The 26242-nt window shown below is 41.4% G+C and overlaps 1 protein-coding gene across 1 annotated transcript in view; it reads right to left on the bottom strand.

Annotated features, from left to right (window-relative positions):
* PTPN9 (protein tyrosine phosphatase non-receptor type 9) overlaps positions 1 to 26242 on the bottom strand; it is a 79242-nt gene that overhangs the window by 35956 nt on the left and 17044 nt on the right. Inside the window, exons 2-4 of the mRNA XM_039238217.1 lie at positions 7324 to 7467; positions 2920 to 3009; positions 2112 to 2236 (exon numbers count right to left, since the gene is read on the bottom strand). Coding sequence (XP_039094148.1) covers positions 2112 to 2236; positions 2920 to 3009; positions 7324 to 7467 — 359 coding nt within the window. The remainder of the gene's footprint in view (positions 1 to 2111; positions 2237 to 2919; positions 3010 to 7323; positions 7468 to 26242) is intronic.

The following is a 26242-nucleotide window of genomic DNA, read 5'->3' as shown; positions in this document are numbered from 1 at the left end:
TCCTATAGAGGCATATGAAATAAATACAAATGTGGCAGGACTTTTGTTTTTCTGGGTACAGAATATGAGGTCTATAATAATAGCTAATTCTGTACTAAGAAGAATAAGAATAATCTTTTTTTTTTTTTTTCCTACTGAATTTGATTCCTGAGCTGGATGCTAACCCAGGAACACCAAGATGTTTAAAACATAGTCCCTGACATTTGTTTCAAAATAACTGAAGGTACAGGGTGGGTAAGAGGCTATCAGTGAAGTAAGATTGGTAATAGATCACTCTGAAGATAGATGATGGGTATCTGGAAGTTCATGATACCATTTCCACTCCACTCATAGAGATGTGAGGATTTTCTATTATGTAATGTGAAAAAGAAGATTCCCTGGCCTCATGGGAACTTACAGTCTAGTGGTAAACATCAAAAACAAAAGTATGAGAGAAGTGACATCATAAGGCTGTGCAAAATGCAATACAAAATAATTGATAGTAATAATAACTGCTGTTAAAGTCAGAGTAAAAAGCATTTTATTTATGACAGGTTGGTGTGGTAAGGGAACCAGTCACAGAGGTTGAGCCTTAAAGAAAGGGCAAGATTTACTGAAGAGGAGGGGTTTCCTCCTCTTGCATCCTGGTGAAAAGTTAACATAGGAAAACAAGAATTTCTACTCACTAGTGAGAATATTTTGCTTGGAGAAAAGGATTCACACTTATTTATCTTATCTGCACCTTCTGAATAATGAAGAGTCACTAAGGGATTTTAAGAAAAGGGTGAACAACATGAAAACAATTTTAAGTATGTTTATACCCGTGTGGTTCTCCTGAGGGATCCAGGCAGTGCTCACATTGGAGAGAGCAAGCTTTGGCCACTGCCATGCCTATAAGCATGCCTATAAGCCTATAAGCACTGCCATGCTCTGACTCTAAGCTGCCCAAGAAAGAAGGCCAGTGAATTTTCTGGTAAAGCACCTTTCATTCATTCTCCTGAGCCAAAGGATTTCAAAGGAACCTATATATTCTGGAAATGATGCCTGAAGACCAATCACGGGAAAGAAGAACTGAGAAATTCTATGCTCCAGGATAGGGGCAGTACAGGGCCCCGAGACCACTGGTCCTCTCTTCTTACCTTAGTACCTTCCCTTTCTCAAAATAATGCTGTGTATGGTTTGGACAGATCTCCCATTGAGCATCAAAAGCAGAAGCTAAATACTATGAAAGTAACATTAGGAAGGCGGCAAGAAGTGAACTAGACAGGGAGCCTCACCTCAGACAGTCACTTGGCTATCTGCACCCTCTCTGAGTCCACCGTATGCCTGATGTTGTACACAGCTATCGTTCACTATCTCAGGTTTCAGCTCTCAATATATCACTTCTAACAGCAGAGAACTAGCCAACAACTTTCAGTGCAATAACAAACTGTGGAAAAGGACAACATAGGAGGGTACAAATAGCTCCAGTCAAGGGCAAAGAAACCAAGATGTTAGGCCCAGCTGGACTGCAATGTGATGACTGTAAAGGAGTCACATAACTTCTTGGGTCTTCGGTTTCACTGTCAGTAAAACAGTCATAATACCATTTACCTTGGAGGAGGATGGAGAAATGACCTGAGCCAATTCTTTTTCCTCATGTCTCTGTTGATAAAGACGATTTTGCTTAACTTTATACTTTTGGACTCTTCTCTCCTGAATGCTGATTCTCAAAATCCTCTGAGCTGATGACATTTTTCCTATTTTACAAAGAAACTGAGACCCCAGAGTGTTTTGAAAATCAATATTGAGGGGCAAATGAGCACAAAGAACCAGCAGCACAAGTCACTTCCCCTTCACTCTCTTTCAATAGGTACTTCTCAACACGCTGAAGGTAACTAGTCAATTGGCTTTCTCGGCTTCTGTTATCCTGAAATAGAGCCAAGCATGTAAAGATACAGAATACCCACCATCTTGCTGGTGCCTGGAAACAAGCCAAGCCCTTAAGGACATGGAACGTTTTCTATTCACAGCACTTCCCAGAACACGTCCTAGGAGCATGGTGAAGGCACTGCTAAGTACATCAAGTTAGTCAAGGACTATCATTTCCCCATGTGGATAAAGACCCAATAAAAGATAATCTTCATGCTCACCTATCTACAGCTCTGTCTAGCAAGTAAAACAGAGCCTGAAGTACCACATGTTGGACTGACTTATGGGGATGATGCAATCTGGCAGTGAAGAGGGCAATGGAAGCTCCTGTTGGGTCCCGAACATTCTAGAGAAAACAAGAACAAAAACAAAAACGAGAAACATTTAGAAACGAAATAGATCACAACAATCACTAAGGCTTTTCCTATCCTAGACAGAAGTTTCATATGGAGAGAACAGATGCTGGCAATACTCCTCTGACTTTCATCAGTTGCTCCAGGAACTGAAGAAAGTTTATTTCCTCCCATGCCTGATGCTCAGCACTCCTTGGATCGTTATTTGTGTGGTAGGAAAAACTACGCTCCCTTAACTCATCAACTGCAGAGAGATTAAAGGGTGGTCTACATTGGCCGCCTAGCTAATTTCCTAGATAGAATGGCAAAAGAAACAGGCAGCAGGGGAAAACCACAGAATGCAACCGTGGTTTCCATGCTCTGCCTTAGAAGTGCCATTGTATACTTATTGGAAAGGCTGTGGTCTCTAGGGGGAGGCAGGTTGATTCCAGGAAGGATGGGCTAGATACCCAACCAAACTCCTTAACTAACCTTAATGGGCCAAAGAAGAAACTTTGCTCCATCTACTGTACAACTGAGTCTCCATCATTTCATTTGTTAGTAGAATACTCTTGTACAAACTGTATAGCTGCTTCACGTTTGCTCCCAAATGTTGAGACTCTCTAGATTCGGGATAAGGTATCCAGGTACAAAAGGAAGTAGCAAGACATTACAAGAGAGGTTCCTAAAGACTCACTAAGATGGTGAATTTTCCACTAAGGATCTCAGAACGGAGAGGTTCCTCATGAGGTTTCAGCTTCACGATGCCCTCCTTCCTTCGTGTTTCCTAAGAATAAAGCACAGCAGGGTCAGTTAGTATGTAAATACTGTATATCCAGGACAGCTTTATGTAACCATCACATCTCAGAGATAAGGGACTTTGGAAGTCCACTAACTGGACCAGGAATTCCTTAGTAACATGCTTCAGGCCAACTGAGTGTTGTCTGAATTCTCAGCCAATGCCACCTTCTCAGCGTCGTAGGTGTGGTATTTTGCTTTAAATCACTGAGAAGCCTAACACTGAAATCCAACTAATATGTATTGTTAGAGTACAGGGTCAAACTTCTTAAACCTATATCAGAAGTGATATTATAGCAGGATATTAAAATATGCACTCAAACACTGGCTGGAAGCAGACACCCTCACATAATCCTCTAGGCTCAGGCCTCTCCCATCTTAAAATGGAGCCATCCCTCCCCACCGATACCTTCTCCAACAAGACCTACCATGACCTCAGTTTTCTTATGTCCACAGCAAGATTCTTTAAACTCATGCTCAGTTCCCCTACACTCAAGTCTATTGCATTCTCATTTTCCCTCAATCTAACTACCCCACAGAGAGGTCCTGGTCCAGTGCTAGGACCTTCCTTCCTGTCGGTGAACCCAGTCAGCATTTTCAGTCCTCCTTTTACATGACAAGGTTGACCACTCACATTCCCTTTTCCCCAAGACATTCTTTTATTTATTTATTATTATTATTTTTTACAAATAGTTTATTGTCAAATTGGTTTCCATATAACACCCAGTGCTCATCCCCACAAGTGCCCTCCTCCATGCCCATCTCCCCCCTCCCCCCCTACACCCGTCAGTCCTCAGTTTGTTCTCAGCATTCAAGAGTCTCTCATGGTTTGCCTCCCTCCCTCTCCTCCACTATTTCCCCCCTTCTCCCCCACGGTCCTCTGTTAAGTTCCTCCTAATCCTCCTATACGTGCAAACATACAGTATTTGTCCTTCTCTACCTGACTTATTTCACTCAGCATAACACCCTAAAGGTCCATCCATGTTGCTACACTTGGCCAGATTTCATTGTTTCTCATTGCCATGTTGTATTCCATTGTATAGATAAACCACATCTTCTTGATCCATTCGTCCGTTGATGGACACTTAGGCTCTTCTCATGTTTTGGCTATTGTTGAGAGTGCTGCTATGAACATTGGGGTACATGTGCTTCTATGCATCAGCATTCCTATATCCTTTGGGTAAATTCCTAGCAGTGCTATTGCTGGGTCCTAGGGGAGTTCTATTGTTAGTTTCCTGAGGAACCTCCACACTGTTTTCCAGAGGGGCTGCACCAGTTTACATTCCCACCACCAACCGTGTAGGAGGGTGCCCGTTTCTCCACATCCTCGCCAGCATCTAGAGTCCTCTGATTTGCTCATTTTAGCCACTCTGACTGGCGTGAGGTGGTATCTCAGTGTGGTTTTGATTTGTATTTCCCTGATGAGGAGGGATGCTGAGCATCGTTTCATGTGTCTGTTGGCCATCTGGATGTCCTCTCTGGAGAAGTGTCTGTTCATATCTTCTGCCCATTTCTACACTAGGTTGTTTGTTTTTTGGGTGTGGAGTTTGGTGAGTTCCTTATAGATTTTGGATATTAACCCTTTATCTGATATGTCATTGGCAACTATCTTTTCCCATTCCGTCAGTTGCCTATTAGTTTTATGGATTGTTTCCTTTGCTGTGCAGAAGCTTTTAAACTTGATGAGGTCCCAATAATTTATTTTTGCTCTTGATTCTTTTGCTTTTGGGGATGTGTCAAGTAAGAAATTGTTGCTGTGTTCAAGGAGGTTGTTTCCTGCTTTCTCCTCTAGGGTTTTGATGGTTCCCCAAGACATTCTCTATCCCAAAGACTACTCTCTCAGTTTTCCTATTTCTTCAACTACTGTGTCAGAGTCTCTTTTGTGGGTTTTTTTTTTCATTTGCTCACTCAATTCACTCACTGACTCATTCATTTATTCTGCAAATATTTGAAGAGCAATTATTATGTACCAGGCACTGAGCTAAGTGCTAGGAACACATTGGTGAATGAAACAAACTAGGTCTTTGTTTATATTCTTGCCCAATTCATTCCTCAAATCAAATTCAGAGGCAGGGCAGCACTGAGATTACAGGCAAGTGCATGCCTAAAGCACTCACATTCAACTTTTAAGACAATACTGGACCAAATAAAGCAAAAAATCTGAAGTGAAGTTCTGCCCTACACATCTTCCTATTCCTCATACTCTCCTGGGATTACCTCACCCTTTCTCATGGCTCCCGATACTCAGCTCTACTTTGGTCCCTCCAAAATCACTACTTCTGGTCCAGATTTCTTCTTTATTTAAAATTTCTTTGATGTTTTTTATTTATTTATTTTTGAGAGAGAGAGAGACCGCGTGAGCAGGGGAGGGTCAGAGAGAGAGGTAGACACAGAATCCAAAACAGGCTCCAGGCTCTGAACTGTCAGCACAGAGCCCGACATGGGGCTCAAACCCACAAACCATGAGATCACGACCTGAGCCGAAGACAGACACTCAACTGACTAAGCCACCCAGGCGCCCCCCCAGATTTCTTATCTGAACCCTAGATTCACATTCCAACTTCTTAGAGAACATGTCTATTTGGATATCCCAATGGCACTTCAAACTTAACATGGCCAAACTGAACTCATTACCTTGTCTTTCTACACACCTGCTCTACCTCAGTGTCTCCTAAAATTAGTGAATGCCACCACCATTTACCCTGCCACCCTAATCAAAGACCAGGAACCCTGGACTCCTTTTTCTTTACACACCAGTTTAAGCAACCCTGTCCTACCAATTTTTATAGAATCTGCCCATTTTTCCTCTTTCTCCCCTGACACTACACTTAATGACACCACAATCATCTCTCTCCTAGTAAGTACAATGATCTTCTAATGGGTCTATCTCCAGTATAGCCCTTCTTTTTTTTTTTTTTTAATATTTTTTATTTCTAGGAGAGAGAGAGAGACAGCGTGAGCAGGGGAGGGTCAGAGAGAGAGGGAGATACAGACTCTGAAATTGGCTCCAGGCTCTGAGCTGGCAGTCAGCACAGAGCCTGACGCGGGGCTCGAACCCACGAACCGCGAGATCATGACCTAAGCGAAAGTCGGACGCTTAACCGACTAAGCCACCCAGGCGCCCCTCCAGTATAGCCCTTCTGATCCATTCTATAAAGCACAGTGAGAAAATCTTTCCAGGATGTAGATCTGATCAAGTTATTCTGTTTTTTCCTTCAGTCAATTTCTCTGCCCTTAAGAAAAAACAGATACTCTATGATCTGGCCCTGTTTACTTCTTTTTTTTAAAGTTTATTTATTTTTGAGACAGAGAGAGAGAGAGAGCGAGCAGGGGAGAGGCAGAGAGAGAGGAAGGCAGAGAACCCGAAGCAGGCTCCAGGCTTTGAGCAGTCAGTATAGAGCCTGATGCGGGGCTTGAACACACAAACCAAGAGGCCATGACCTGAGCCTAAGTTGGATGCTTAACCGACTGAGCCACCCAGGCGCCCATGGCCTTGTTTCCTTCTACTGCTCAATCTCTTGCCATGTCCCCACTCCCACTGAGCACTTCTGCTCAGCTCAATATCTCTTTTGTCACTAGGAATCTGAACTTGCTATTCTCTCTGCCATACTCCCCTACCTGTCAGATTCCTACTCATTCTTCAGATTTTAATTTATAAGTCATTTCCTTTAAGAAGGCTTACCTGCCTCTTTTAATGAAATGTGCTTCCATAGAAGCAAGCTGTATCCTATCATAACTTTCTGTAATTGTGTGTTTACTCTCTCTTTCTAAGTACTAATCTCTGCACCTGGAACACAGTATGTATACAATAAATATGTGTTGAATAAATGAGTGAATATTGTATGAGAAGGACCCACAAGATAGGTCTAAGTGAGTTTTTAGTCTTAAACTAGTCCTAGCATGCCTTATCTTCCTATTTTCTTTAACAATGTTTTGTTTTATTTTATATTTTCAGAGAGAGGGAGAGCACACAGGGGAAGAGCGGCGGGAGAGAGAGAGAATCCCAAGCAGGCTCCATGCCTAGTGTGGAGTCCAAGGCAACCCTGGGATTATGGCCTGAGCCGAAATCAGGAGTTGAATACTCAACTGACTGAGACATCCAGGAGCCCTCCTCCTTTTTTAATTTAGAGAGATTCTGCATCTCTTCAGAAGAGTTTTCTGACTCCAAAGTAGGGCTCTTGGATATTGACCACAGCTTTTTTTTAATGGGAATGGGGTGAACACTCAAAGAAGCAGTGTGTGTAGTGCGCACAGCAGCACAGAGAGCCCATGCCACAGGTCCGGCCCGCGTCCAGCTACATACCCGGTAGGAGTGGAACAACTCTATGGCGCGGAGCACATCAAACTTCCGGGCCATGAGGAACTTGACAGCCACATTCCAAGAGAGAGGGGAAACATTGTACTGAACTGTCCATTTGTTGATCTCTTCAAGAAACTGCTTGGTGGCCTGTTTGACAAAGAAAGGAAAGAAAATACTAGTTAGTAGAGAACATATTTATAGACACAACAAAGAAGCAAGAAAAAACATCATCCTTTCCTCAAGCAAATCTGAACCCAAAATTTCCTATAAGGAGCAGGGAAAGACAAAAGAGGGAAAACAGGTCTGAAAGTAGAAATGGTTAAAATTCATACTACTCAATGAGGCCAGAAGCCAGAGTCAGGTTCAGAGAGCAGGGCTTAGCAAAGGGATGCGTGAAGAAAAAGTGAGAGGGAGAGGGGAGACCGAGGCACCCAAGCAGGATGCAAATTGCTGACCCCAAAGCAAAAAACCCTGCAGTTTGTTTTTGTTGTTGTTGTTTCAAGATTAAAAAAAAAAAAAAAGGTGGGTGGGCCCCTTGAAGGGCTATTGCATAAGTGCATCTTGGTGCCACAGCTGCTGTTTTGGCCCTACAAGCCAACTGGATACGCAAGACCATCAGAGAATGGTTTTGGCTTTGGAATCAGTAATACTATTTGAGAGCAGCAAAACTATTAAAAAAGAATTTAACATATCAAAAGGCCAGCTGTTTTTTGCCGCTGACTGACCCCACAGGACCTCTGCATGCTTCCCAGCACAGCCCCCACATCAGACAGTGGTGCCCAAAGGCACTGACAGCCCTTCTGGATAGTGGTGGTCAGGGAGGGCCTCATATTGGGAAATTTTCACCTTCACTCTCTGATCCCAAGCTGGCAAGATGCCTATCTGTAGAATTCTTCCTGTCTCTTGATAAACCCATGTCCTTCTGTCCTTTCTCCACCCTATTTATTTTTTTTAAAAAATATTTTATTTATTTCTGAGAGAGAGAGAGACAGCAAGAGCAGGGGAGGGACAGAGAGAGAGGGAGACACAGAATCTGAAACAGGCTCCAGGCTCTGAGCTGGCAGTCAGCACAGAGCCCGATGTGGGGCTCAAACCCACGAACTGCGAGATCATGACCTGGGCCGAAGTCGGACGCCCAACCGACTGAGCCTCCCAGGCGCCCCTCCACCCTATTTCTCCTTACATTTATAACCAATTTCTGCTTTAGCCAAACTACTCTTTTGTTTCTTCAGTTTTGAACAGGATTTGTAACAGAATTTTTTTTTTTTTTTAAGATTTTTTATTTTTAAAAGCAGCCTTGCGGTGCTTGAGTGGATAAGTAGATTAAGCGTCAGACTTTGGCTCAGGTCATGGTCTCATGGTTCATGGCTTCGAGCCCCGCACAGGGCTCTGTGCTGACAGCTCAGAGCCTGGAGCCTGCTTCCTCTCTTTCTGACCCTCCCCTGTGTGTGCACATTCTCTCTCTCTCTCAAATAAATAAATAAATATTAAAAAAAAAAAAAAAAGGAATCTTCACCCATACTGGGGCTTTAACTCACAATCCCAAGATCAAGAGTCTCCAGTGACTGGGCCAGCCAGGCGCCTCTACATCAGGATGTTTTGCATGCATATTCTCAATTGCTAAACACTTTCTGCAAGGCTCTCTGGTCCCTTCCACCCAAACACTTTTCTCACCTCTTGGTCCAAAATGTGACCAACTTGATAAGAATTCTGAAACTTAATTGATCAACCAATCAACCCACAGTTAAGACTTATTTATTAAAATATTATGGATTTATTAACTATTTGTTAACATCCGTGCTAAGAAATATAAGGAATGCGAAAACAAGGTTTGCTTTAAAGGGTGTAAGAACAGTCTACTATGTAGCCATGGACGAGGTAATTGTCTCTACACCTCTAATTTTTCAATTGAAAAACAAGGGGGAAAAGGGTAACAAGCAATTGACCTACTTCAGACTCCTGGCAACAAAGTTCTACTTATGCAAATAGAATTCAAGTTGCTACATACGTGTTCAAACAACTAGCAAACTAGAGTCCTAGGAAAGTTGGCAATACCTCACAAAAGAGCACCGGATTCAACTTAGGAAAGGTAAAGGGCACTTTACAACCCAGGATAAAATATAAGAAGCTGCGGGCTGCACCAGAGCTTTAGAACCTTCCAATCAAAGCAATATGACTTACACCACTGGAAAAGGAGAGAAGCAGCTAAACTAATCAGGCAAAGTGCATAAAAAGAGCCAAGAAATAAAGGCCGTGGAGAAAAGCTTTCAGATGATCACTTTGGCACAAAACCAGTTTAAGTCGGACCAGAGCAATGAGCCCCAGAGAAGATAGCAGGACAAACAGAATGCTCCAGCAGCTAACAGGCTGAGCCGCCTCTGTAGGGTGAGTGGCCAGCATCAGAATGAGGAAAGACGGAAGGGACAAGAAGAGAAGTGGGCACAGAAAGATCCCAGAAACAAAATTTCAGCCAGCCTGGAAGGTCCCCCAGGAGATTTTGTAAAGGGTGTTTGTTTTTTGATTAACACATCATCTTTAAATCCAGCCTTGACTGAAGCTGCCTGCAGAATAAAACACAGTCACAGTAGAACGTACTTTCCCTCTTTGTCTAATAAAGACAATAAGTAGACAAATCAATATGCAGGTAGGATGGGGAAATATAAATAGGTAGGGGGTGAACTCATAACACATCCCGTTAAGATGATTTTTCATTTTTCACAAATAAGCCATGTCTTAATAAGGGACACACAGGTTTCACACACTTCTTTCAAAGTACGGACGCACTGGCTTCCTTCTTACTAAACTCCGTTCCTTCAAAGTTCTTAATGTCCTGTATCTTCCTAGAGCCGTTGCCTTGAGCTGACCTCTGTCCCCTGCTGGTCAGGATGTTATTCTTGGCTTTAAGCACGGGAACAATTCCTCCCGATTTGGCCTGACTAGGCCTTGCATGAAGAGAGTCCAGTGTACTGTAAACATTGATGTGATATTTACAGATACAAATACACACACACACACACACACACACCATCTGTTACGTTCAGCCTCGGATTCACCATCCTGCATCCCTGTCTCTTTTGTGGAAGAAACGAACCTCTTAAGGAAGTCAGAAAGGATGGCCTCATTTTCAACAGGCTTTCTCTACACAGTGAATCAGGTATCTTCCCCTGTTTACACATGAATTCAGTGCAACCACTAAGTATAGACCAATTTGTGGTCCTGTGGGTGCCAGAAAAACAAGTCCCAGCAATTTTAATGAACACCACACTCTTCATAAGAAATCACTGAAATTCCTGCAATTAATATTCAGTGTTATTTCCTGGTGAACAAAAGAATGAACCAAAAGATGAGTCACAGCTTATAAAAGACTTCAACTCAAGGTCAATGGTTTGAATCTATCTAGGCTTATGAGTTAACTGTAAGTTGTTAACACCTGGCACATAAGGCACAGTCACAGTTCAAACAGCTTTGGCCTTCCTCTGGGAAAAAAAAGGCTGAACTGGTGTATGGGAAAAATTAACATAACCACTTGCAACCCTCCTTGACCCACTTTTCACGTACCGGTAAGATTTGTCTCAGCATAGTCCAAAGCTTACTATAATTACATAATTTTTCCACAATCACGTTTAAGCGGATAAAAACAAGTTTCTTGAGTATGGCCATGAAGATAAAGAAACTGGGGAACCTGCTAGAATAGGGCTGAGAAATCTGTCAATTAAGTGGATTGACCCTGGGTACTATCCACTGGTGTTAAATAGGTTATTGGAGAGAACAAAACCAACATTCTTCGGGTTACATCAAACTCCCCAGGAGCAGCTACAATGTTCAGGTGAGCTCTATGCAAAGGGCTAGCCACCCGAAAAGTCAAGGAAAACATGCTGGCCTGCTCAGTGCCACAGTGTCTTAAATCCTGTGCTCCAACACAGTGTAGGAGAGAGTGAAAAAGAGCCAGACCTATAAGAAACCTGCTTTTGAAAGAAACCGAAAACTTCTGCCTCTTGGGATGTCAGTCACCTAACCACCAAAGGACATGTCAAGTGGGTGTGCAAATCAGAAAGAACCCATCTTCTCACCACTGCTGTGCAATATTTGGGCATCATTTAACCTCTCTGAGCCTCAATGTCCTCATCTGTATAGATAAGGCGTGAATAAGACAACAGATAGAAAAGCACCAAGGCATCTGGGGCGCAGTAGGCAGTATCGGAATGTATATTCATTCTTTCTCTTTACTCCAGTCATTCTACACTAAAACTTATTTCAACAGAGGTACGGTTCCTCAGAATCCAGTGACTGGGTCTCTTCAGCCTGGAGCAATTCACTCTCTCTAATCCATTTTATCCAAAAGCATAAATTTAAATTAGAAACCTCCAGTATGTGTTCAACTGCATGACAAAAGTCTCTAAAAGAGCAACCATTCAGGGCTCTTGCACAATACAGGAGCTGGGTCAGGAAGTATTTACACCCCTACTTCCATCTCTAAATCCTTTTGTCCCTACTTTCAGTCTACACTGCCATCCCGAGCATTAAGCTGAGTAGGGATTATTTCTCATTATAATGCACTGAATATCTAAATAAGGAAAATGATCAATATAAGCCTCTGTGTCTGTCCATTACCTCTGTAACAGGTTTTTGAGGTTACTAACTCTGTATTTCATCTAATTCACTCTTTCTTCATTAGTTTCAGGGCATTAGTAAACTATCTTAGTAAACTTTCTCTTATGCACGTTTTCCTGTCTTTTCTTCCTTGTGAATCATTTTGTTATGTCTATTAAACCCTTCAATTCATACCAATCTGCTAGGAAACAGAATCTGAGCTAAGACACACTAGCTTGCTACAATGCAGCAAGGTGGTATTTGTTCCATTTCTAAACTGTAAACTATAATCTTTCCGTTAGCCCTTTGTTATTGTGCCAAATATGGAAATAAGCCTTATTCCTTTGAATTAATGTTTACTTGTTTATCTCAAATATCTTCACTTTCTTAGGAAATTTTGCCTTTCCCTAAAATGTATTTTTAAAAGAGCCATTTTTAAAAAAATCTTAACTCCAGTACAGTTACCATACAGTGCTATGTTAGTTTCAGGTATACAATATAGTGATTCAACAATTCTACATATTTCTCAGTGCTCATCAAGGTAAGAGTATTCTGAGCAATGCTTTTTTTTTAAACGTTTATTTATTTTGAGAGAGAGCGAGCGAGCATGAGCAGCAAAGAGAGGAGAGAGAATCCTAAGTAGACTCCACACTGCCAGCGCAGAACCCGACATGGGGCTCTATTCCAGAAACTGTGAGATCATGATCTGAGCCGAAATCAAGGGTGAGATGTTTAACCAACTGAGCCCAGGCGCTCCACAGGCCAATGCTTTCCTAAATAGGACTTTATAGCGTCTGGGAAGGAAAAAGTCTTAAGAAAAATTTCTGAGTGTATCATGTTTTGAAACAAATAAAGGAAAATGCAAAAAAGAAAACGTTACCTATGATCCCATCACCCTAAACAGTTGTTTTTATTTTTTTAATTTTAAAATTAAAGTCACAGAAAAATACCAATAAATATACAATTTTCTACATATATGTCCCACAACCTCTCCTGCTCACACACACACAATTCTTAGGGGGCAGCAAGAAGAAAGAGGGACTATTCAAGTGTGTATTGTTGTAGTTCAGAGAAGCCTGGCCTCTCGGGCAACCTGCCATAACTAACAGCAGTAGTATTCCCTTCAAGGCAACCAAACACTAGAGCTCTTTCAGCCAGCCAGTCATGTAGTCAGGCAAACATTCCCAAGTATTTGCAGAGGGCCCACTCTGTGCTAAGCAGTATAGTAGCTGTTCAGGAGATACAATGTAGAGAGATAAAGACCCTACTCTGAGCAGTTTACAGGCATTTAAATATGGAGACAGATGTATAAGTAAAGAGTCATTGTCATATAATTTTCTAAGTTGTAGGGCATTTTTATGAACAGAATGCTATGGAATTCACATTATCTCTAGGAGAATTTTTTAAATTTATTATTATTTTTAATGTTTATTTATTATCGAGAGACAGAGACAGATCATGAATATGGGAGGGGCAGAGAGAGGGGGAAACAGAATCTGAAGCAGGCTCCAGGCTCTGAGCTGTCAGCACAGAGCTTGACCTCACAAACCGCGAGATCATGACCTGAGCCTAAGTTGGACGCTTAACCGAATGAGCGACCCAGGTGCCCCTAGGATTTTTTTTAAAGTCTTTTTACAGGAGTGCCTGGAAGGATGAGTAGGAATCTGCCAGGCAAACAGAAGGATTCTAGTTTGGAGCAAACAAAATGTGTGGAGGCAGAGTCAGGAAAGAACAGGAATTATTGGGGACACAGTGTCACCGGTGTGTCCAGTTTGTACTGACAGAGAATGCTGGGAATGAGCTGACTTGGAGACTAAGCCACATGGGAAGGCCCTTTTCTTCTGTGCTCCAGATTCCAGACCAGATCCTACATACATGAAGGAGTCAACAGAGATCTTTAAGGGATGAGAGGATAACTTTGGTCCTCCTGTGGCCCCAAAAGTGATGGTTAGCCGTAGGGAAGCCACCAGACTGGAAAAGGAAGGGAAGTTCTGTGAAGGCAGGGATGATGGCTATTTTATTCACTAATTCCTAGAACTACCCCTGGCACAAATCAGTATCTCTAATAACATCTCCTAATAAGTCATCATGACAAGTGAATGAACAACAGAACTGTGAAGAACATTATTAACATTTAGGGAGGAGGAAGAGGAGGAAGAACCAAGGAACTTTTAGGATTTATTTTAAAACATACTAGTGACTACTGAACATCAAAGAAATGTAAATTAAAAAACAATAGTTGTCAAATATCCCCTATTTAAAAATAAATACCAACAGACTCAGATAATTTTTACATAATGTTCTATTAAACCCTCATGGTACAAATGGCTCTCATGTTATATAAATTGCAGTATAATAGGGGCACCTGGGTGGCTCAGTGGGTTAAGTGTCCAACTTTGGCTCAGGTCACAATCTCGTCGTCTGTGAGGTCAAGCCCCATGTTGGACTCTGTGCTGACAGCTCAGAGCCTGGGACCTGCTTCGGATTCTATGTCTCTCTCTCTCTCTCTCTGACCCTCCCCTGCTCATGCTCTGTCTCTCTCTCGCTCTCTCTAAAAAATAAACAAACATTAAAAAAAAAAAAAAGACTTTAAAGTGCAGCATAACAGAGGAAGTATACATCATAACTAAAGACGGCTTATCCCAGGAATGTAAAGACAGTTTTTCTATTCAAAGCAATTTTTCTATTAACACATACTAAAGTAGCAAAAGTATATAATCTTCTCAACAGATGTCCAAAATGCATGGGATAAAATTCAACACCCATTATGATTCTCTTTTCTAATTTTAGCAAACTAGGAATAGAGGGAATTATATTAATTTGGTAAGGGTCATCTAATCTAACAGAAACTTCAGCAATCATCACATTAAATAATGAAACATTAGAATTGAATCAGTAATGAGAGGCCAGGAGGCCTTTTATTACTACTACTATACAACATTCTACTAAAGGTCATATAATGTAACTAAGACAAAAAGCAACATGGTGCATAAAGATAGGAATTTTAAAGAACAGAATAAAATCCAGAAATACACTTATGTATATACAGGATTTTTGTATCCACTCTGTTGTATATGTATGATAAAGTGATATGCCAATTAATAAAATAAAAGCAAATTATATGAATTTGTTCACATAGATGCATAAAAACACTTATAGAAAGATACACAAAACACTGATAATATTGATCACCCCTGGAAAGGAACTGAATTGGGGCTGGGAAACAGGTTAGGAAACTATAAACTTTCATGCCTTTTAAATTTCAAATCATGTCCATGCATAACCAAGTCAAAAGCTAAATAAAATGTATAGATTTAAAAAGATAAATTTTGGGGGGCGCCTGGGTGGCTCAGTTGGTTGGGCGTTGGACCTTGGCTCAGGTCATGATCTCACGACTCGTGGGTTCGGGCCCCACATTGGGCTTGTGCTGACAGCTCAGAGCCTGCTTCAGATCCTCTGTCTTCCTCTCTCTCTGTCCCTCCCCCACTTGCAAAAATAAACAAACATTAAAAAGATTTAAAAAAAAAAAAAAAGATAAATTTTGGGGCGCCTGGGTGGCTCAGTCAGTTAAGCGTCTGGCTTTGGCTCAGGTCACGATTTCATGGTTCATGGGTTCAAGCCCCACATCGGGCTCTGTGCTGACAGCTCAGGGCCTGGAGCCTGCTTCAGATTCTGTGTCTCCTTTTCTCTCTGACCCTCCCCTGCTTATGCTGTCTCTCTCTCTCTCTCTCCAAAATAAATAAAACATTAAAAATAATTTAAAAGATAAATTTTAGGGGTGCCTGGGTGCCACAATCGTTAAACATCAGACTTCAGCTCAGGTTATGATCTCACAGTTTGTGGTTTGAGCCCCACATCAGGCTCTGCATGTGGATTCTCTCCCTCTTTGCCCTTCCCCTGTGCTCACTCAGCACTCTCTCTAAATAAACTTTAAAAAATATATATTTAAAAAAATTTTTAGGGGTGCTTGGGTGGCTCAGTCGGTTAAGCGTCCAATTTTGGCTCAGGTCATGATCTCACGGTTCATGGGTTCGAGCCCCACGTCGGGCTCTGTGCTGACAGCTAGCTCAGAGCCTAGAGGCTGTTTCAGATTCTGTATCTCCCTCTCTCTCTGACCCTCCCCTGCTCACACTGTCTCTCTCTGTCTCAGGGAAAAAAAAAAAATCAAAAAAATTTTTAAAGATGCCATTTCTGTGTACTAATTAACAAAATTAAAAAGACTGAAAACATACAGTATTGGTAATAATATGGGTAATGGGTGCCTTCATACAATGTGGCAACTATATATAATCCATGCCACTTCTTTGTACCAATTTGGCACTAACCAAGCACAGTTTTAAAAATGCAAACCCTATGACCCACACCACCAGTTCTAAGAATGGAGTGTACAGAAACAAGCATGAAGGTACAAAGCAGACAAACATATATAAACATTCATACTGTTTCAAATATTTTGCCATTAGAAACCATGTTGCAATGAATACTGGCTATTTGGAGATTGGCTACTGCTTTGTTTCTAATGACAAACTGTTAGAAATAACCTAAATGACCAAAAATTAATAAGAAATGAATAAATTATGGAATGTCAATATAATGTACCACCATACAGCCAAAACACATCACTTTTTGTTGAAGACACTAAGACACTCCAAATACGGCATTAATCTGTAAGACACTGAATCAAAACCTTTTACCCATTTTGTTTCCATTTTTTGTTTTTCAGGAAAAAAAGGAAAAATATACATGAATTTCAAATTAAATCCAAATTAGTTCTCTGCTTAAATTACTATCAGTATACTTAAATTATAACTATTATTACCACTAGAAATTTTCTAAAAATAAAATAATAATTCTAAAACTCCATTGGCAGCCCTCCAAATTTCTAACCAAAAAAAAAGTTGGAAATAAAAACCAAATCTGTTAAAACCAAATCTGTGGAGCCATTTCTAACTGTAAATGGATCTCATCTTAAAGGCAGTATTTCATTTATTTTTTTCCATTTAAAAAATGTTTAATTCCAGTGTAGTTAACAATGTTATATTCATTTCAGGTGTATGATATAATGACTCAACAATTCCATAATATAACTTAGTGTTCATCAGGTGTACTTTTCTTTTTTTTATTTATTTTTGAGACACAAACCAAGTATGAGTGGAGGAGGGGCAGAGAGAGAGGGAGACAGAGAATTCCAAGCACAACAGCACAGAGCCTAATCCCTAAGTTGTGAGATCATGACCTGAGCTGAAACCAAAAGTTGGATGCTTAACTGAGCCCCCCAGGTACCCCATCATCAAGGATACTCTTAATCGCCTTCACCTATTTCATCCATTCCCCCAGCTCCTCTCTGAGAACCATCTGTTTGTTCCCTCTAGCTCAGAATGTTTTGGGTTTGTCTTTTTCCCCCTTTGTTCGTTTGTTTTGTTTCTTAAATTCCAAATATGAATGAAATCATATGGTATTTGTCTTTCTGACTTATCTCACTTAGCATTATAAATTCAAATGCATCTCTTGCAAATGCAAGATTTCATTCTTTTTTATGACTGAATAATATTCCATTGTATGTAGATACGTATGGATACATACATACACATTTATATATTTATACACATATATATATATCAATCGATGGACACTTGGGTTGCTTCCATAATTTGCTATAGTCAATAATGCTGCAGTAAACATAGGGTTTCACGTATCCCTTGGAATTAGTGTTTTCGTATTCTCTGGGTAAATACCCAGTAGTGTGATTACTAGATCACAGAATATTTCTATTTTTAATTTTTTGAGGACCCTCCATGCTGTTTTCCACAGTGGCTGCACCGTCTGCATTCCCCCCAACAGTGCACAAGGGCTGCTATTTCTCCACATCCTTGCCAAGACGTGTTGTTTCGTGTGTGTGTGTGTATGTGTGTGTGTATTTGAGAGAAAGAGAGAGAGGGAGAGAGGGAGTGAGAACCTTAAGCAGGCTCCATGCCTAGTGTGGAACCAGAAGCAGGGCTCAATCCTACTACCATGGGATCAGGACCTGAGCCCAAATCAAGAGTCAGATGCTCAACCAACTGAGCCACCCAGGAACCCCATCATGTGTTTTTTATTTTAGCCACTCTGACAGGTGTGTTTCTATTTAAAAAAAAAAGAAAAAAACAAAAAAACTTTTCATAAAAAAATGAATATACATAGGTTGATTAAACAAGTAAAAAACTTAACATTTCAGTGGTTTATCATGTGCATTTCTAGTCTACCTCCAGCTGGGTCAGTTCCTGGATTATTCTTAGAGCTGCCAAAAAATACACAAAGGGGTGGAGGCAGTGCCTGCGATCATACCTGCTTCACATTATTTTTAAGTATAGTGTGCTCAAGTCTAATCGTTTCTACTCATGTGGGGACAGGGGAGGGGCAGGGACGCAATAGCACCCGGCTCTGGGGGTTCAACAGACCAGGTTCGGCCACTGGCCGCTGACAAAATCCAGAGGCAGGGAGACGAGTGGTGGTGGAACAAGAAAGGAGTTTATTTCCGTGAGGCCAGCCCCGGGGAGCTGGCAGACCAGCGGCTCACACGGTCTCCAAAATGCCGAAACACTTCCCGGCTTCTATAAGGAAAACATGGGACAGTGGTGGGTAGGTTCGTGGGTGGGTACGTGCAGGCGGGCAGAGAAGGTTCACTGGATCCTTGTCTTGGAGTCAATCACATGGGGTCTTGCAAGCTTAGGGCAGCTCTTGTTGCTGAAGGGGGTAGTTTCAGTTCCGGCACCGGCACCGGATGCTATGCCCGCAGGGTCTCTTGCCTGAGTTAAGAGATAAGCTGGAAAGAACTTAATCAATTAGAAAGTTTGAGGTCATAATGGAGGTAGCTGAAGTCCTCTGTAACTCCCTTTTCCTTCACTGTTCCTATTTAATTGCTTTATTTCCATGGATCAAACTTTAAAGTCTTATTTTCTTTTTAGTGTTTTCCTTCAAAAAGTCAGAGAAACTATGGGGTGTTTTAATGTCTCCATTTTCCCCCTGCTGTTTGTGCAGGCCTTAGCTATAAGAGATTCTGTTTCATAATAAATAAAACATGGCACGCAATTCCTAAGTCCACACATATTCAAATGGGCAAACATTTCTACCTTCCAGTGGTTCCCCAATTAAGTTTCCTCTACCAATATATTAAATACCAAGTCCCTTCAGAGGATGCAGTAAATGTATTTGTTTATGAAAGATAAATCATTGATAGGACTACTCTCAGCAATCTGGATAACGGTAGTTTGGGAATTCACAAGGAGCTGCTTAAAACAACATCCAGCACAGAACACTGCACAATGGGTATTCAAAAGTGGTCTTACTTTAGAAAATATCCCCACATTACCAGAATATCTCTTTATTCTGGTAGTCATGTATTGCAAGATATAAAATGTCTTTCTTTATCCCATTAAGAGACCAAGTGAACTTCAAACTAAACTAAAAGCCCTACAAATCCCAGGGACCCCTGGCTGGCTCAGTAGTTAGAGCATGTGACTCTTGATCTTGAGGTTGAGCTGGAGCTGCATGATGGGCATGAGATTTAAAAATAAACAAGTAAACTATAATTATAGTTTACCTTTAAAAAATGCTAAGGCCAGATAACCATCCTTCAGATGAAATAAAATAGGAATGGTACTAAAACTCCAGACTCTTTCATCTATTATATCAAGCGCTGTATAAGAACCAAGAGGGAAAAAAAGCTAACTGCTATTAAAGGATTAACATCACACAGGGAACTGAACAGCAGGAAACTCAAAGTAGGGCTGACCAAGCTTTAAGCTTTCCAGAAGAGTCCAAAGCTTCAGGCAATACAGAAAGGTGAGAGTTAATTGAGTTATTAAATGAGAAAAGCTCTTCAGTGTTAAAAACTTCCTAACCAGCGGAAGTGAAGGGCTGGAGTTTATCAGCACTTCAGCCAAGTGTGAAGGTCCCAGATCAGGAACAGCCAGGCTCCAAAACCTGAGGAGCAAAAGATGTTCTCTTCCTTTTAGAAAATGCAATTTCTGTCTCCCCTGGCTCCAATTCCCTTCTGAAAAATTTTTTTAAATATTTATGAGAGTGAGAGAGAAGGGGACACAGAATCTGAAGCAGGCTCCAGCCTCTACGCTGTCAGCACAGAGCCTAACGTGGGGCTTGAACCTAAGAACCATGAGATCATGACTTGAGCTAAAGTCAGACACTTAAGTGACTGAGCCACCCAGGCGCCCATCAGATTCCCTTCTATATGGAAGAGAGCATTTATCACATATTACAGTAAAGAATGCAATTCATGTATATATATACACGTCTTGCTCCTCCCAGTTCACACAGGCCAAAGAATATGGTCTGGCAACAAGTAACAAAGGTAGCAACCAGGTGTGAAGCTTTTAACTTGCACCAAAGAAGGAAATACACAAATACTGAGTACAAGCTAAGCATTATTAACAACATAAAGAAATCAAAGCACAAAGAGCTTAAGCAAGCTGTGCAAGGTTACTTAACTAATAAATGACAGGGCTGAAGTTCAGTCTTTCCACTTCACTAAGTGGCTTTGAGAAATACAAGACATGTTATCATTCATCTTGTCAGATGATATATATGTCATGTGCTTGCCTAGGCACAAAATTACTCTGGAAAGATATACAAGAAGCTGGTAACACTGGTTGTCTGTGTCGGGGAGTGGGGGGAGACTTTCCTCTCCCCTTCAAGGTCCTTCTAGTTGGACTTAGAATCAAATTGACATGAGACAGCGTAACAGGAGAAAATAAAATTTAATAGTGCACATATGGGGAATCCACACAGACAAGAAATTCCAAAGACAATGAGGCAACATGAAGTTTAGGTGAGCTAAAGAGAGGGGTAGGTCGGAGCACGTCAAGGGGAGGAAAGCCATTACAGGAAGGTGAAAGGAGAGATTTCAAAAAAAAAGGTGGCCTTATTATGCAGGTTAAGTTTCTTAGGTAAAGCGAAGCCAGGTTTAATGGCTTTCTCCAAGATACAGGCTCTCCTTTCCGATGTCAGTTTGAGGACCAGAAAGAGAGCTTTTCCAGGATCTCCTCAGTTTTGATTATTTTTAACCCAAAATAATGTTCCTGCCAAAGTGGCTCACCTTGGGGCAGCCTGCCATAGGCCCCTACGTCTCAGAGGAGAACTAGGTGGCTGAGAGACATGGCAAGAGAAGAACATATTTGTTCTCTTCTGTACCTTAAGGTTAAATCATGTGGCTATACTATCTACTCAAAAAAATAAAATGTGTTAATTTTATATAGTTTTCAACTAAAATATATAATAGGAATATCTGAACATACCGCTTTAAAAAGTATTTTAAACTATACCACCAAATGATAAGGCTGTTAATAGTCTTCATATCAGGGCAAAAGGGAATGAGGGAGCTCTACAAAGAGATAAGGGATTACAGCTGCTTTCAGAACGCCTTGCTCCAGGCCCTAAAAAGGGCCGCTCTAAGGTCCTGCAGGAATGGTGCCACACTCACTTTCTTCCCGGAGGCATCAGTCCCTAGCATGTTTAGTCAACGCAAGCTGGCATCTCTCCTCCAGGCCTAAAAACCTACCTCTCTATGTAACAGTTATCAGAGGATAAAGAGCTCCCAGAGACAATGGAGGAAATGATTCAACCAGAAAATAAGGAAGTAAATATTGCTAAGTTGTCAGAAGAGAAAATTCATGTCAAGGGGCTGAGGAACAGAAGATGGTAACACAGAAGAGAAAAAGAAAACAGGAACCTGGGGAATAAACAGAAAGGCCCTCACCATCAGCAAGAACAAAATCCCACATGGAGTCCCGAGGGAAGAGGGGGAAGAGCTGGTCACTCTCTATTAAAGAAAAACCTGAGGCAGCTTGCCAACTGCTATCCTTTCCAGTTGGTTAATGAAGTGGCAAACCAACCAGAAGAAACCTGAAGTGTCCTTGCAGGGAAAAAATAAACATCTAAAGGACTTGGAGGACATAGCAGGTGAGAGGGGCCTTTGGTAACAATCAATGTTTATCTTTTTCCAATTGATAGATGAGATCTTAGGGGGGAAAAGGAGGAATGTGAATGTCTGTCAACAAATAGGAGTTGACTTTCCAGAACATACTGGAATATTGGAACATCTTCCCCTACACCCAAACTTGGACTACTACCTATCACTCCTGAGATGTCAGTTCTAAATCCTACTTCTTCAAATCATGAGAGACTCTTAAATACAGAGAACAAACTGAGGGTTGCTGGAGGGGTGTTGGGTGGGGACATGGGCTAAATGGGCAATGGGCATTAAGGACGACACTTGCTGGGATGAGCACTGGATGGTATATGTAAATGATAAATCACTAAATTCTATTCCTGAAATCATTATTACACTATATGTTAACTAACTCGGATTTAAATAGAAACAAAAATTTTAAAAAGAAAAAGAAACAATATCCATTAAAATACATAAATAAATAAGCACACAGTATTAATAAAAGCTTATGTTATTATCTGTCTGCTCCCATTAGACTATATGCTTGGGGAGACACAGGGACAAATCTTCCAAGCTTACAACTCCACACTCCACACCAAGCACAGTGCTTGGCCCCATCTTAATGAGTAAATGTATAAAAAAGATTATGGGCTCTTGGCCTGCTAAGAGAGAGGGCTGTTCACAGGGAGTAGAAAGAACATGTTTGCCAATCTGATTATGAGAACTCAAAGCTGAAAATAGAGGAGAAGAGAAAAATCTCAGGATAAAACTAGACAAAAACCCAGGAATGATATGAGAAGAAAAACAATGGAAGAGAGGACTATTAACTCACAAAGGAAAATAACCGAGAATTAGGTTGCCAATATCTTAAGATATCTATAATGGAGATATCCAAAATAAATTAAAGTTTATGAATTTTATAAAATGAATAAGACACAGTCACTACCAGGGAAAATCTGAGTTAATGGGTTTGTGAATGCAGTATGTCAATGAATGGGCAAACCTCATTCAAACCTTAAAAAGGGAAGATGGGGGGCGCCTGGGTGGCTTAGTCAGTTGAGCGTCCGACTTTCGCTTAGGTCATGATCTCGCGGTTCGTGGGTTCGAGCCCCGCGTCGGGCTCTGTGCTGACTGCCAGCTCAGAACCTGGAGACTGTTTCAGTCTATGTCTCCCTCTCTCTCTGAACCTCCCCTGCTCACGCTGTCTCTCTCTCTCTCTCCTAGAAATAAATAAAAATATTAAAAAAAAAAAAAAAGGGAAGATGGATAGCAGTGTGTCTCAAAATGACATTCTCTAGTAGAAGTCCACAAACCACACTGGAGAATTTCTGAATGAGGACACAAGAGTAAAGGACACGATACAGCTGTCGGAGTACCATTCATCCATTCAATGATGAATATGGCTTGTTTTCTTGACTCAGATTCCGAAGTTGGCATGGTAACAAGAATGTTAGAGGTAGGGGACGTCAAGCACCTGGTCATTTGCTGAAGAGCATGTTTATTTTAAAGGGGGAGAAGGGGTAGAAAATTCTTGCTGACAGTTTCATCCTAAAAGGATGAGGAGCTACTATACTGGACTTCATTCAAACCAAGCAGACAGACTCATTGAAAAAGAGACAGTAACCATGTAATCTTTGAAAGTGTGGTAGCCAGCAACCGAGTCAGAAGGAGGCAGTTAACAGAGCAAGTCCTAGATGTGGCACGAGTAACCCTGGAGTGAAGACCCAGTTCTGCCACAGCATGTGTACCTGACACCAGTCAACACTCTTCGGACCACAGCTTCCTCATCCAGAAAGGGAGAATACCTGCCCACCTCACATAATCAAATAACTGGCTGTGAAGTCATTATGTAAACCTTACCACAGTGATTTAAATAACATTAGACCTTTATCAAAATGAGCTGTTACCAACTAATATTTATTGGTATTGAATTCTAACTTCCAGACACTGAGTTTTCCAAGAACTCACAAGTCCCCTCAATGGCCCTAGGAGGTTGAGGCTCTTATCCTTGCAGCAGAATGAGAAAACTCAGATTTCCAACTGTTAACTTGCCCAAGGTCCCCAAATGAGGAAAGCGGTGGAAACTGCATCAGAACCCAGCTTTTCTGACTCTGGAGAGCCCACATTTTTTCCCCTAAAATTTTAAAGGTTTATTTTTTAGTATTTATTTTAAGAGAGAAGGAGGCAGGGAGGGGGAGAGAGAGAATCCCAAGCAGGCTCCGTGCTGTCAGTGCAGATGGAGAGCCCACACTTTTATCCATTTGTGATATGCCTTTAAAAATGTAGGTTTCACAAAATTAAAATCTCGAAACCTAAAATTCTAAAGAGAATACTCTGGTTTCTCTTCAGATTGTATATATCTTTCGCCTTTTACTAAAATTCTAAAGAGAATACAGATGCTACTATTTTTTACAGAAGCCCTCAAAAGTGAGACTCTGACAATTATTCAATTAATTATAAATTATGCCAATATGAATTTTAAAAGAGAACTATCTGGAGAGACTAGTATGGTTGCACAGCATTCTCCATTGAGTATAGATGTTAAAAGGACTCCCACTCACATATATATGTATAAAGAACGAACACGAGGGCACAGTCAAAAAGATATTAGAATGGTGGTTCTGACCTAAAGGAAAAATGCCAGGAAAGGTCACTGCCCAAAAGGCCTGTTAATAAAGCTAAGGCTAACAAGAACGGCTCTGTAAGAACTGTCTAGACCAACTCCTCTTCTTCCATTTCTGTCCCCCACCCCCAAAGTGAGGCATTTTATTTGTACAAACGTACTATATCCCTAGAAAAGAATCCCAGGATTTTCCCTCCTGAGTGTTTTCGTCTTGCTTCTTCATGGTCCATGATGCCAGCTGAGGCTGTCAGCACGATGAAACTGAACTGGCGGGATGGGAGCAGATTATTCTCCCATTTTTCTAGATTTTTCAGTTGTACATCTGGGGCTGACCATTTCACATTTGTTTAGCCTGCCTGTGAGGTTCACAACAATGTTCCCAGCTCTGTGATCAACGATGATTCAAATTCACCAATGTAACCATGCTTCGTCATCACAGTCAGAAATTGGACCATGACGCTGGAGCGCGGTCTGATATGAATCTGGCATTTTGCCTTGCTTTTCAGTACCGCTGATGCTCTTGAGAGCATCTGCTGGGACATCCTGCGCACCGTTAGGGCGGCACGGAATGATGGTGGAAAGAGAGCTCTTCCTCTGTTGCTCTATCAACATGTGCAACCTTCAACTTGAAGAGGGAAGAACAAGCCTCGTGGAAAGCAAGAGCTGAAGCTCAAAATAGCAAAGCCCATAATCCAAGTCAGCTCAAGTCTCCAGACCTGCAAAACCTAACAATCCTGAGAATACCAGGGGAGCCTGATAAGCGTCTTCTGCAGGACTTTAAGAATGAGCAAGGCATCAAAACCTGAGAATGAGCAAACCTGGTCTTAATTCCAAAGAGGGGATGTCCACTGAGGGTTACAAAAGTCCCCAGTCTCTGACATCAATCCCTGGTAGATGCACAACCCATCTTTCTTTCCCATGCATACACACCTAGCCTGGCCAATGGTTTTTGTGTTTTTGTTTTTGTTTTAAAGGTGGGCTTTGAGCTTTTAGAAAGGAGAGTAGTGATTACTAGAAATGGTTTACTAAAAACAAGTCTTTCAAGAAAGAATGGAACTAGACTGATAAAGAAAGGAAGGAACTAGTATAGTGCTACTTAAAGTGAAGTCTGCAGCACTGGCCTCGCCTAGGAGCTTGTCAGAAACGCACTCAGGCCCCACCACAAACCTACTGAATCATAATCCGTTTAAACAAGATCCCCAGGTGATTCCTTTCTTTAATGTTTATTTGTTGACTGATGGGGGGGGAGCCGTGAGAGGGGAAGTGGCAGAGAGAGAGAGACCGAGGATCCCAAGCAGGCTCTACGCTGACAGAGAACTCACAAACCATGACATCGTGACCTCAGCCAAAGTCAGACACTCAACTGACTGAGCCACTCAGGTGCCGCCCCCCACCTTCGTGACTCTTATATATGATAAATTTTGAAAATCACCAATACATGGAAGAGATCTACATTTCAGCGAGGCATTTGACGAGCGTTTCATGATATCATTGTTCACGGTAAGATTTCCTTCTATTAATCTGTTATAGTTATTTGCTTGGCAAAATACTAAGCAGTTGACATACTGATTTTTCTTTTTAATGTTTATTTATTTTTGAGAGAGACAGAGGGTACAAGCAGGGAAGGGGCAGAGAGAGAGGGAGACAGAGGATCTGAAGCAGGCTCTGTACTGACAGCAGAGAGCCCAACATAGGACTCAAACCCATGAACCATGAGATGATAACCTGAGCCAAAGTCGGATGCTCAACCGACTGGGCCACCCAGG

The sequence above is a fragment of the Hyaena hyaena genome, unplaced genomic scaffold (assembly GCF_003009895.1).
Source record: "Hyaena hyaena isolate Hyena2069 unplaced genomic scaffold, ASM300989v1 scaffold_137, whole genome shotgun sequence".
Taxonomy (NCBI): Eukaryota; Metazoa; Chordata; class Mammalia; order Carnivora; family Hyaenidae; genus Hyaena; species Hyaena hyaena.
This window is presented reverse-complemented; position numbering and strand designations above follow the sequence as displayed.